Source organism: Lissotriton vulgaris, chromosome 6, assembly GCF_964263255.1.
Source record: "Lissotriton vulgaris chromosome 6, aLisVul1.2, whole genome shotgun sequence".
In the NCBI taxonomy this organism is placed as follows: domain Eukaryota; kingdom Metazoa; phylum Chordata; class Amphibia; order Caudata; family Salamandridae; genus Lissotriton; species Lissotriton vulgaris.
Genome location: NC_141694.1, coordinates 359648604 through 359662701, shown reverse-complemented (window position 1 = coordinate 359662701; position 14098 = coordinate 359648604). Strand labels below are relative to the sequence as shown.

Below are 14098 nucleotides of genomic sequence, written 5' to 3'. Positions count from 1 at the left end.
CATATTTGATCTAGGCTATGGCCTTTCTCGTGGGTGGGAGAGTGAATGTGTTGGATTAAGTTCAGATACGAGAGTAGGTCCATAAGTTCCGCAGCCTGGGGGTCCGCCTAGATATCATCGAACCAAAGGTTAAGGTCCCCAATTAACACAAGTTTTGAGTAATTTGTTACAAGGGAGGCCATTTGTTCGGCCAATGATACAGAAAAGGTGGGCATAGATTGAGGGGGCCGATAGATCAGAATTAATAGTAGTGCTCCACTGTCAGTATCAGTCTTAAAGACAATATTCTCTGTGCTGGTCAAGACAAGAGAGGGGAGTGTTTGTGCATTTGAGCATTGTGGTTGATAGCGGCCACTCCTCCAGCTTTTTTACCCGCAGATCGGCTAGCAGTTAAGATATAGTAGTCCGATGGGAGAGAGGCCAGAATATCTGGCAGTGAATCCTGGGTAAGCCAGGTTTCAGTTAAAAACACAATATCAGGTTTCTCAGATGTCAATAATAAAAATATATCTACTTGGTGTCTGGGCATGGAATGCGTGTTAAGGTAAATGCAACGAAGTTTAATCTGTGGGCTTACCTTAGGCGCACCTTCGGCGAGCCCGCTGCTCTCGTCCGCTGCGCTCGTCCGCTGCGCTCCCGAATACACATTGCGTTTTAACCCTGCCTCCCCAGAAGAGCTAGACCGATAGCTCCGGTCCAGCCCGAACCAAGATGGCGCCTCGCCAACCACGCAAACGGCACAGTCAGCCGCGGTGGAACGGGGCGAGGTACAATACAGTGAAAGCTTTTCCAACAATGCTGTGCCCAAAATAGGAAGTGCAGGTGGTCCCGCCTTGACTGTGAAAGGCGGACCAACTGCTTCAAGAAGCTGCTCAGTCTTTCACTAATGCACTGTCCTGGAAGTAGCCACAAAATTGCATCTGCCCAGGTGGTAGCACACTGATTGTAATAAGGCGCACTGTCCCTGTTTGTGCTTGGTGCAGCTGTTTGAGGGTGAACTCTGGTGACAACAGAAACAGGGTGACTGTTACATAATATAGGTCGTGTTTTTTTCGACCTTTGCTGAATCTGCATAAATGTAAATTGATAGTCATCCAGCTCACACTTTTTTACCTACTGATTGGGACTAATGCTTTGAATTTAAAAGCTTTTCATGAGAAAATTAGGTAATGGAATGCTAAGTATCACATTTAAATGTTCTAACCGCGACTACTACAAGTGATTCTTTACAATGTGAGACTGTAGGAGGTTATAGGATGTTTTTAGCTTATATGCTTGTGTGTAATACATAATAAAAATAATACATTTTGAAAAGTTGATTGTATTATATTGTTCAAGACTACAATACCTTATGCAGTTACTAGAAGGCATTCTAAAGAAGGCAAGAGCACTACAGTATCATAAGCTGTTTAATAGATGTCACTGCGGAGTAATGTGCTATCACAGGACGTGCAGGACGTGCAGAGGGTGCTCTTTTCTATAATTTCTAAAAGAGCACTCTGCAATCCAAAAAGGCACACATTTCATGCTAAATTTAAGTTTCCAAAGTGTACCAGAAGTGCACTGCTTCAATGAACTCTGTATCCTGTGCAGTGAAAGTGGGATTAAATAAATGGGTGAAATAAAGAGAAGCTGCGTTATTCTACGTGAATCGAAAATTGCCTGATGAATTTCCACCCAATAGACGGTTGCATATCAAAATATCAATTTAAAAAATATCGATTTGCCCATTAGTCAACAGTTGGATCTGGAATACCAACATATCGTCACAGTAAAATATTTTTAACTCCACAGGGATTGAGGCAACAAGGACTGCACTTATCTAACTGTGGGTATAGTTAGGACACATTTTTGGTGCACGGAAGTTCAACTCCCCTAAACTTCCTAGGTTTAGACAACCCTTAACTCATCAATCAACTGTATTGGTTCAGCACCCATAAACATATGCAAATGATTTTCTTTTCAGTGAAGAGCAGCAAAAACACTTTAGATGCTATAACACAGATTCCCCGTTTTCTTTATACAAAACACCAATCAGACATATTTATTTTATGATCCTTACTTCTTAAATCTTCATCTGTACAGTCAGTTAAAACACGTATCCAACGCATTTTGTCCTATCGGACTATTTCAGGGCTACTTAAATACAACAAAGAGGGGGAAGAGAGAGAGAGACAAGTGGATTCGGTCTCCCTTGGTAATATGGTTAAACAAAATGGAATCCACTCAGAAAAGGGGTCATGATCCCTAAAGTGATGGGGAGCACACAGTGTTGTTTAAATGCCCCTCACACACCAACAGGCCCCTTGGTGTCATGCTTCATCATCGGGGCCTTCGCACCCCTCTACGGAATGCGGCGTGCTACGACTTATGGATACGTAGGAGCACTTGGTAGTGAACTATGTGAGGGTGTGTGTTTAGGGAAGAAATGTGAGTTAGTGAGGTGAGGTGAAAAAATGAGGTTAAAAAATACCTGGCTCGTAGGAAAAAAATTATTTATTATGTCCTTGGCTGGTATTATTAAAAAGGTGCAGGGTGAGGTTGAATATATACGTATTAGGGTATATCAACCAGAAAGTGTCAACATGTTTCGGAGTACAACAACTCCTTCTTCAGGACAAGGATATGCACGTTATCCTCACCTAACTCACATGGGATGTCAAAGTGTATTCTACAAAAATAAAAACTAGGTGAAATGTACCTATCAATGTTATTTAATGAATAAGTTCAGTTGCGCCCAATTGGCGTTGAAGATATCTTATAGTTCAAGGTTAGGAGACCTCATGAGCCTTAGCGTGGTATTGGGGGATTCCTTCCTCACTGCTCAATTAAGCAACGGTTACTGCATGGCCAGATCGCCTGCCTTCCCCTCAGAGCAGCGTTGAGGGGAAGGCAGGCGATCTGGCCATGCAGTAACCGTTGAATACACTTTGACATCCCATGTGAGTAAGGTGAGGATAACGTGCATATCCTTGTCCTGAAGAAGGAGTCGTTGCACTCCGAAACATGTTGACACTTTCTGGTTGATATACCCTAATACGTATATAATCAACCTCACCCTGCACCTTTTTAATAATACCAGCCGAGGACATAATAAATAATTTTTTTCCTACGAGCCAGGTATTTTTTATCCTCATTTTTTCACCTCACCTCACTAACTCACATTTCTATCCTAAACACACACCCTCACCTAGTTCACTACCAAGTGCTCCTACGTATCCGTAAGTCGTAGCACGCCGCATTCCGTAGAGGGGTGAGAAGGCCCCGATGATGAAGCATGACACCAAGGAGCGTGTTGGTGTGTGAGGGGCATTTAAACAACACTGTGTGCTCCCCATCACTTTAGGGATCACGACCACTTTTCTGAGTGGATTCCATTTTGTTTAACCATATTTCAGGGCTACAACAACATACATAAGTAGTTATTATATTTACAAACAATAAACACTTGTTTCTTCAGTTTAATTCAAATATCACATAATCCCTATATAGCATTTATTTTTATAAATGATAAATCCTCGAAATACCCACATGTGAGACATAAGAATAATTGAACAAAAGAGGGGAAAATCCACCATAGGAAGACTTGGCTGAACTCATTCCACAGTGGCATTGTAATTAACTTATTGCAAATTTAGTGCATTAATTCATTCAGTCTCTAGATTTCTTGGCCCTTACTTTGCACCATGACTAATCTATTTTAGATGTTTTGTTTGATTTTTAACTGATTTCTTAAAGGGGGATGGGGAGAGCTATATCAAAAATTATGTGTGAAAGGCCCTTACCTTTCGATAGGATTTTTCCATGCTGACTACAAGGTATGTATTATTGATTCTTCTCACCTGTGCTGGGGAGCTTGGGAACAGCGAATCTGGGTGTGCCCTTATCTACACCCTTTGCCAACAATGACTCTCGCCAATTAGAGCGCTATAACAGATGTTAAGTGTGACGGAAAGGGAGTGCATAAAATAAACAGACTTGACGTATTATAAAAAAAAACATACCAGAAATCAGCTTACCTCATCACTGAAGTAGATCTTCTCCACCGACTCTATCCACTCCTTGTGAAGACCAGAGCAATGCATGCTAGGTGAGCAAAGAGAAATTAAAACATCACATCTCAGCCAATAAAAGCACTGCTCCCCTGCTGTTTATAATAGTAAACAGCATAGGAGCAGTGCAAGGATTGGCTGGGACAGGTGACCACAGCGCTCCATCTGAGACCAATGGGGCTGTGTTGCTTATCCAGCTAGCAGACAGCTATGTCTAAGGGAAAACTATAAACTGCGCAAGTCGGGTTAGCCATAAGCAAAATACTGGCGAACCCGACATGCGCATTTCAGTCAAACAACCCTAGCTGCTAATCAGCAATAAAGCCATGCCTACAACTGACTGCAAAAAACTGGCAGCTCTGGGCAGTGGCATACATACAATTTGTATATGTGCATGCAAGTAATGGAACGGCTATGGCTGCAGTCAGGGTGTCAATGCCCCTATGTAGAAACCGCCGCTTTCTTCAGCTCATTGGGTCCATAGGGGTCATGAGCCATTTGGCCTGGCTTCCCTTTAGATTGCTAAGCCTCTGCTTTTAATGTAGGGCTGGTCAGATTTCTTGGCGATAAATTAAGCCTCATCTGTACAGTGCAGACGCATATCCGAGTACCTGACAGTGTGATTAAACTATAGTTTATATTTGCATAATATAGATGCTACATTTAACTATGCTAATAATACTAAACATATATTTTTCCTTGCAGCTTAGTCCTCATAAGAGGCATTTCTTTGAAGAAACATCTCTAGAAAGTCGTGATGTCGTCACTCATGTGAGAATGACCATGGCTCCTGATGGAGGTATCAGCAGAATGCGTCTCTGGGGCTTCCACAGAGCTTTACCCTCTACAAACAAACAAGTTCAAATGAGTCGTCTTCAAGCTCAAGCTTAATGATTTTGCATAGAAAAGAGCAAACAAATCCACATGTTTGATTAATGTTACTGTTAAGTTTTCAGATTACTTTTAGATAAAAGCGCACTGTTCATCGGTTTTATTGGTGTTGTTACATTCTTAATACAGTTGTACAGTTTTCTCAAGGCAAAATATTTTTCAAACAATGCATATACTACCCAAATTCTCCTTTACCAAGTGCAACATGGTAAATTTCCTGTTATAATGTTGCCGAAATTCATATGTAATTAGACTGTTGTGTCTGTTAAAAAGCAACATAAAAAAACGAAAGCAAAAAATCAAAATATAGGTCGCAGTAAACTTTAAGGCTAATTCATGTACTTAGTCATTCCCAACTCACATGTTATTTGTACTTATTTGCTCACCTTCTCCTACAAAACTGACAGCTAAAGTTCACAGTATAGCTAAGAATTTACACTGGAAATCCACTGCACATAAATGCTGATTATGATAATTTTACTATACAGGAAAGATCACAAACACCCTAACTACTTACCGGTACTAAATTACCCTGAGTCCTACCACTCACTTTAACTACTTATGGGTTTGAGGCAGTCCTGCCTCACCAGACAGCCGATCATTGTGAAGTAATGTGTTAAATACATTGCACCTTCCCCCATCATTCATGTTTGTTAAAAAGCACCACATATCATTCTGTTTAGTTGGCATAGAATACAGAGAGGGAGGGTTGTAAGTACTGAAAGGGAGGGGTAAGGCTCAGAGTAATCTAGTTACCACATTCCTTACTTACGGGCTTTGAGATTTACAAAAAAAAAAATCAGGACAGCTCAGCATTGCATGCTCCCAAAAAACAAACAAGTTTAATACAGAAACATACAAATACACAGTGATAAAATGCCTCAATTGGTTCATATAGGTCAACTCATTCAAGTTGTCCAGGTGGCCAATCTACATATTTCTGAACTTGAGCACCCCCTGCAGCTTGACCATAGAGTATGACATTGCCCAAGTAGATCTCCCCTGGACACCACCTGGCATGGACTGATCCACAGCCTTATATGCAGCACAATTAGGGATATGATCCATCGACACAAATAGGCAACTGTTAGCCTATGTTCCCTGTTTGCCGGCCTAAAGTTAACAAACCTGGATTTGGCTATCCTAAAGGAAATCACCCTCTCATGCTAAATGAAGGGAGTTCTCCTAACATCTAAGCCATAGAGCTTTCCTTCTTCCTCTAACTGAGAAGCAGAATTAGTCAGGTAGGATCACCTCTAGCTACTTGTGGAAAGGTAAATTAACTTCAAGGATACTGAAAGGGAGAAGCTGTAAAATAACCCTGTCCTCAAAGATACAACCAAAAGGGTGTTTGTATGACAAAGCTCCTAACTCCCCTATCCTTCTTGCGGAGGTGATAGAAACCAAAAAGAAGGTATTAAAAGTCAAGGTCTTGATATATACTTACAGAGGTACAAAAGGAGGGCTTTTGAATGTCTCCAAAGCTAAAAAAAGATTCCAAATTGATATTGATTTGGCAGGGGTGGATCTATATTAGATAAGCCCCTAAAGAGCCTGGATGTCAGCTCCTCCTCGTACAAAAAGATGCCCCATAAAACTCTGAATGCCCCTATAGAAGCCCATTGAATCTTATGGGTGAATTTCCTAAACCTAAATTAGCCCCATCCTGTAGAAAATACATCACCTGACCAGCTGTAGGGGTATTCAGATAACGTAAACCACACCACTTACTAAATATTCCCCAGTGCTTGGACTAAGCCTTCAAGGTAGACAATCTCCTAGGGGGTCTGCAAGGTATAAGAAATGCTGTGAAAACATCTTTCTCTTCATTCCTAACTTCTCAACCTCCAAGCCGCTAGTCTGAACCTCCCCACATGGTCCTGCTATAATATTAGAAAAAGGGAAGGAAAGGGACTGTTGGGAATCTCCATTAATAACTCCAGTAGGGCCATGTTAGTGCTGTCACTATCACAGAAGCCCTCTCCCTCCTGACCCTAAGAAGAAATTTGGGAAGAAGGGGAAAAGAAGGAAAGACATGCAGGAGACCAAGAGGCCACCTGCATGAGAAGGCGTCCACCGCCCATGTCTGATGGTCCCTCCTCCTGGAACAACACTTTTTTACTGGAAGCAAATAGGTCTGTTACAGGAGACCCCTGTCTCTAGACAATCTAGGAAAAATTAAAACAAGCACAGGTGAAAGCTCATCAAGAATGGTATCCTCTAGATAGCAGAGATGAATGCGATCCTCCTCTAAGCCCACTAAAAAATCCGGTCTGAAACCTTCACTAGGGATGCAAATATAGTTACCCCTGCTTATTTAAGTAGGCTATCGTGGTAATATTGTCTGTGCTCACTAGCACAATCTTTTATGCATTCTGGAGAGATAAGGCCTTCAAGACCTGTCAAACCACCTCCAGCTCTCTCCAAGTGAAATAATTCTGACTCTGGGTCAATTACCATAATTCCTGAGCCTGGCGGAGACCCAGTCATGCTCTCTTCATCTCGTTAAGCTGGCATCTGTTGTGACGACTAGAGGAGCTGGGAGAGATCGAGAAACACCCTTCAATAGGTTTGACAAGTCTATACACAAATGAAGATACTGAGGTATCTCCTGTGACAGAGAAAGTCTCTGCTTTGCTGATCAGAGACAGTGAACTCCAGCAAGTCAGAATGTATTTCATCACAGTCTGCAGGTGAAATCCTGCCAAGGGACCTAGAAATATCACAAATGCCAATTCGCCTTGCACCTGTATTAAGTTTGGAAAAAGAAAATTCCTTATGAAAGACTGGACCTTTATTATTCTTTCCACTAAAAGAGTAACCAACCATGGTCTGTTCAGAAATTTGCTCCGATGAAGAATGTATCCTGCAACAGCGTTAACCTTGATTTATCCCGATTTATCAGAAATCAAGGCAAGAAACATTTGAGTGCAGGAAGATAACCTCCTGATGAAAAAGAGCCACTAGGCAGTCTCTTGGGCGAGCATCCTAGTAAATACCCTTGCGCACATCTTAGGCAGAAATGGAGAACTGTAAACACTAAATAAAGGCCTCCTAATTCAAAATGCAAAAATCTCTTATGCTCTCTTAAGATAGGAACATGGAGGTAGGAATCCAGCAAGTCTATTCTAGTTAGAAATCCCCTTTCCATTACCTTGGGAATATTGGATGGAAGTTTCACCATCTTGAAATAAGCAGTTCTCATCCAAAAGTTAACTTACTTTAGGTCCTGAACTACCCTGAAGGAACCCAATTACTTTTGGACCAGAAATATAATGGAGTGCGTGCCCCTGCCTTAATCAGAAGTAGAAACTGATACAATGGTGTTGAGATGCAAACGTCCCTCACATGGTGATGAAAGTGCACTCTTGTCCTGAGTGTTCCAACTGCCATGATATCCAGATCCCTGATGCTGATTATTTTAGTCCTAGGCAAACGCGGGCATCTGTTGGGATGTAAAAGTCCTCCGTATGTTAATGGACGTGTACCCCTGCCCTGAGTGCCCAACTGTACTGATGTCTGGATCCCTAATGCTGATTTTTGTTGTCAGAGGCAAACCCGGATCATGCATGTTCGCAATGACATGACATGAGTGCTGTCTTGTTGGACCAGGAGTGGCGACCAAAATGCTGCCCTCACGGTGGTGAAAGGCTACTATCTTCACCAGGAGTAAACAAGCAGAACGAGTTTGCTGGTTGCTGTTTACTTAACTCAACCTTGGTCTACATCAAGTTAGTACGTATCACTGTTCAGCACGTGTGGTTGCACAAGTGTGCTGTGTGTATGTGTGCCTGTAAGAGTTCTAAAATATGGAGGACTCTGGGTTCCATTCATGGAGACCCCAGGCTGACTGGAGGAGCATGGAGAGGTAGAGGACAACCCAAAGACAGATTTGTGGATTTTCTGCATTCCTGGCAGCTGGGTGGGACACATACTGGAGGACTAACGAGCCAGGCTTTTCAGTACACTTCAAAGGGTGCACTTTGATTCGGAGAGAGGTTAATGGGAAGGGGACTGGGCACATCTTAGGCAGTTTATGGGTTGATAAGAGAATCATAAAGAGTCGGCCTGGGACCTGTTGTGTGTTTCATGTCTTGCCCATTGCGGTTCTCCCCATGTTAGCTTAATTATGCACATTGTAGGCTGCTTTTATTTATCATACTTGTCTTTGTTCCACATTGTATTTTCACACAGAACTAACACATGTTTTTGTATTTTATTCCTTTCCTGGGATTTAGTCTGAACAACCTAAGCAAGATCAAACAACATTACTTATTGTTATTCTCTCTGGTCAGACACCAGGACCTGGACATAAAAAAAGAATGCAGCTGCGGTTATGAATACATATATCCTGTCATATAATGGAGGACAGGGGTTCTGAAAACAGGAACACAGAGTGAAGGCCCTGAAACTAGAGTGCTGCATCAGCTGAGATGTAGAATATCCACCTATGTATGCTAAGGTACGGGTCTGCCATTAAACCTAGAGATCTGTAAATTATAACCACTTAGCTTCAGTAGTACAGGAGGGTTTAGGCAGATCTCTCAGATAAGATTACATCTTTTATTATATTTGGTTTATTAACCATGCTAATTAAATTGACATGTATTTGCTTTTTAATTGTGGTGCAATTATTGCGAGATAGTTTAAATAAATATTGTAAACTTCCTTTGTGTCTCTTTTTCATTTAATTGTGGACAAGTATGAGTGAGAGAGTGAAAGGGTGTGGCCTGTTACTGCAATCCTGAGAGGGTTGAGAGTGTTATGTTCTGGGGTGCCAAATCACTTGTCTCTCTGGGAAGGTTAGGAGGGCAGGTGAGGCACTATGGCTAGTCGACCTCAGGCTCCTAGATACTGATGTGGGATGGTGAGTCAATCCCCTACATACTGGTGTTCTATGGTCCCAAGCATAGTTGTCTTACTGAGGAGAATCCCTTCAACAGGCCCTTTGATAATTCTTTGATGCACATATAATTGTGGTTGACATCCAGGCGTGAACCTCAAGTCTCTTCCATGGCCTATGTTGTGGGGCTATCAAATTAAAAATCTCTTCTGCTGTGACAGGCTGCTTATCTGGAGGAAGGGCAGTACAGAGGAGTAGCACTTTAAAGGGACGCAGACCCCAAGAACAAACTTCAAAGATTCACACAATAAATCACATTTTTCTGTCTGGAAAATGTCTGTAAGTAGAGGAACTTGATTGCAGAATGTCTGGAGACCTGGTTCCGGCCCTCGATCATGGCAGGCAAACTCTGACATATCCGTCATTGAAAGGGCCCAACCAGAACTCTAGGGTCCTGGTTTTCCTGACCGCACCAGGGCAGTGCAGCAGCATTGTCGATCCTTCGAGGAGGTGAAACAGAAGCTCCATGCCTTCAACCTCCGCTACATGCTCCTTTTCATGGCCTGGCTGAAGGTCATCTTCCAGTCTTAAACTTATTTCTTCAATACCCCTAAACAGGTTTGGGAATGGGCTACAGAACAGTGGCCACTGCAGTGAGCCACACACAATGAGCACTGCAACAGGGAGTCAGGGAGCACTTTGGCCTCTTCCTCAGCGAAAACCCAAGGGAAGGTATTCTCGTTCTAGAATGGCCAAAATTTCAGACCTGGAGATGGCCTAGGAGGAGGGGAACCCCGGTGTCAGTAGCACCGGATGAGGCCCTGATGGACGTTCCACTGATTTTTGATCCTTTGATGATATCCCAGCTTCATCGCCATGACTGTCCTCACTCACCAGACCACAGCCTATGAATTTAACTAATGGGCAGGGAACAACTGATGTCCCGTCGCCTGCTGATCGATCCACGGTTGCTGTGGGGCCTGGCATTGGCCTTGTCGGCAGATGGGACTACTAGAAGTCTTCCGCTCAGACTCAGGCACTACACCATGATGCCTAGCAACCCTCTTTGATACTGTGCAGACTACCTCTGCCCAAATTCTCTTGCTCACAATCTTTCTTTGCATGCTGTTAGGCACGTTCTTCTGTTCAATGGGCACCAATGTAACTGCTGATTTTCTTTCTTCCCCTGATCTGATTTGTTACCACTACATTTTGTTCAGGGACGACAGAGGCTTCATGTGAGGAAGTATGGGGTGGGGTAGTTGGGGGGGTCTTATGTTGGTCCTTTTGGCCTGGTTCTTTGTTCTAACTATGTCATTTCCTTTCAGTTTTTTAAACACCAAGCTCTCCATTGTACTTTAATGCAACGCTCCAACTGTGTGGGGGACGCCTTGCCTGAGCACTTTGCGCCCACGGCAAACCCATTGAGTTACCTGTTCTCCCGACAATGCATGCTCTCAACTTGGCAGTACTCTCTTGGAACACCAATGGTCATCTAGACCGGGTAAAGAGGTCTGTGGTATTGCGTTACATTAAGAGGTATAAACCGGCAGTTATTTTCCTGCAGGATACCCATTTACTTGGATCACAGAATTCCTTTCTGGGACGATTTGGTTGTGATAGAGTATCTCGTTCCGGTTCTGTGAAGAGCACCCGGGGGGTGGCTCTGCTGTTACACAAATCTCTTCCATTGACAGTCACTAAAGTCCACTGGAACCCACACGGGAGAAATGTGGGGATTGAGGGACGTATAGCCGCTAGGCATTATAATCTTGTTTCCTGCTATGTTCCTCCTCCACTGCAGCAGAACACTCTCCAGGCACTCCAGTCCTTGATCTTAACTCGCCCCCCTGGGACTACAGCTTTTGGAGGAGACGTTAATGCGATTACCAACCTTGAGCTTGATAACTCAAGCCCCCCACGCTCAAACCGGTGTACTCGCTTGATACACTTCTCAACCTGGGCCAGCTTAATGGGTTTGTGCGATGCTTGGCGTTCCGAGCACTCCACATACCGGTCCTACAAGCATCAGTCCGTGGCTCATAACATGGAATGACCTGATATGGTTACCAGCTGAGGACCTACTCTTACTTCAGTCCATTCCATTCCATTCCTTACATGGGGCACTTCTGACCATACTCCCTTATTGATGGAAAGGGGTGCTCATCCCCAGCCTCTACGCCCGTCTGGCGTTTCAGTGGATGGCACATGAAAGAACCAGACTGCGACTTATTCGTGGAAGAGGAGCTGCAAGCTTTTTTTAGACTAAATGAGGGCTTGGTGCCCTCAGCATCGATATTCAAGTCGACATTGAGGGGTGTCTTGAATAGGCCTGGGCTTAGTATGCGTAGTCTCGCTATGCGAAGCTACGCAAAGACGTTCTCGCACTACGTGAGCTTCGCAAGCGTGCGTAGTTGCTTGTCGGACCCGTTCACAATGCGTTTTTCTTGTTCGGGAGCGCATTGTGCGTGTTCGGGGTGCTGTCTGCGCGCTCTGGGGATTGTAGTTGCAAACCTATCCATGCGGTCGACTATGGGCATGGCCATCTTGTTTTTTCAACTGTCCCGCCCGCTCGCATTGCCTTAATTCCTGTTCCGGGTTGCGTATAACGTGTTCGCGTTGTGCATGTCATGTTCGGGAACGCTATCTACTTGTTCGCGACGACAAGTGCATGTTAGCAACAAATATCATGCGAACATACCCACGTTGTCACGATGTGCTCGGCCATCTTTTTCACTCTATGCTATGGTTCTGGGCCTAGTTTTCTATCCAGCTTTAATCTTTGGCAATCTTTACTTACTTTCACGGTTTTTCTCACTTTTTTTATCATCTCTGTCTCTCTCTGTCCCTAAGTTGATATTTTGTTATTTATTTCTACTTTCACTGTGTTTTTGTTACTGGTCTACTGTTTTGATAATGATAATGATAATGAAATTTATAAAGCACACGAATACCAAAAATGGTGTTTCGGCGCTAGAACCATGAGCAGACATCCAGCCAACAACCCTCACTGAAACAACCAGGTTTTAAGATTTTTTCTACAGCCCATAAGAGAGCTGGCCTTCCTAATTTCTAGTGGCAGCAGATTTCCTGCTTAGAAGTGCCGTGCTGGAAACTCCGTCCTCCCCAATGCAAAGTCCGAATCTTTGGCACTACAAGAAGTTTTTCACCTGAGGAACGGAGTGATCTGCCTGGCTGGTACCACACAAAAAGTTCCCTCATGAACAGCGGACCCTTTTGTGTCAGAGCTGTAAAGGCCACACAGAGCGCCTTAAATTTGATCCGCTGCATCACTGGAAGCCAATGCAGCATCCAAATCTCTTCTGAGATGGATTTATTGCGGGGTAGGCTCAACAGTAAGCGGGCCGCCGAGTTTTGGACAGCCTGAAGTTCTCAGGCACTGCGTTTGGGCATTCAAATAAAGCCCATTGCAATAATCCAACTTAGACTGTATCAGGGAGGTGATGACCACTTTCCTGGTTTCCTGCGGATATAGGGAAGTACATTCCTGACTTTTTTAATCAGGAAGTGAGAAGTAGACACGATGGCATTTGTTTGAGGGATAAACGTGAGCCTATTGTCTATTAAAATGCCCAGGTTTTTGTCTTTGCCGTAGGGACGGGCGGGAGGCCCATTTCCACAGGCCACCAGAGATTACTCCAGGAAGGTTGCAAGTAGCCAAAAATCAACACTTTGGTCTTCTCGGAGTTTAATTTAAGGCAGTGACTGCTCATCCAGATGTTAATGGCGGCCATGCAGTTATAGAACTGCACCGCAGGGGAGCTCTGTTTCTTATGAGCTGCAACCACAATCTGCGAGTCATCTGCATATGATGTTAATGAGAAGCCGTAATCCCTGACAAGTGATGCAAGCTCAGTGACATAGACATTGAACAACAAAGGGCTCAATGAACTACCCTGCGGAACCCAACAAGGCAGAACATAGGGTTCCGAATTAAACCCATTGAGTGACACCGTTGATCTCCTCTCCTGCAGAAAGGAGGCCAGCAGTGCCAACGCCATGCAATCCACACCTAAAGTTTTTAAACGGTGGGTCAGGAGAGTATGATTTACGGCAGAGCTTTCCAAACTCTGTGTCGCGACACTGTACTGTGTCACCTGCGATGTGCGGGTGTGTCGCGCGACGTCAGCGAGATGCATAAAATTTCCCTTCTTGAGCAGGACTGCCCATGCTAGAGACGCCCGACGGCATGTGGAGGAAGGAGAGGGAGAGCGGTACGCAAGCGTGTGCACGCAGCCTCGCTCTCTTTGCTGTGCACGTCTAATGCGCAGTCAGGCCACAGAGCCATCTC

The 14098-nt window shown here is 43.9% G+C and overlaps 1 protein-coding gene across 1 annotated transcript in view; it reads left to right on the top strand.

Moving 5' to 3' along the window:
* ALLC (allantoicase) overlaps nt 1–9612 on the top strand; it is a 798769-nt gene extending 789157 nt beyond the window's left edge. The window contains exon 13 of the mRNA XM_086926374.1: nt 4758–9612. Within this exon, the coding sequence (XP_086782500.1) occupies nt 4758–4943 (186 nt within the window). The 3' untranslated portion in view covers nt 4944–9612. The remainder of the gene's footprint in view (nt 1–4757) is intronic.
* Nucleotides 9613–14098: the final 4486 nt, after the last annotated feature.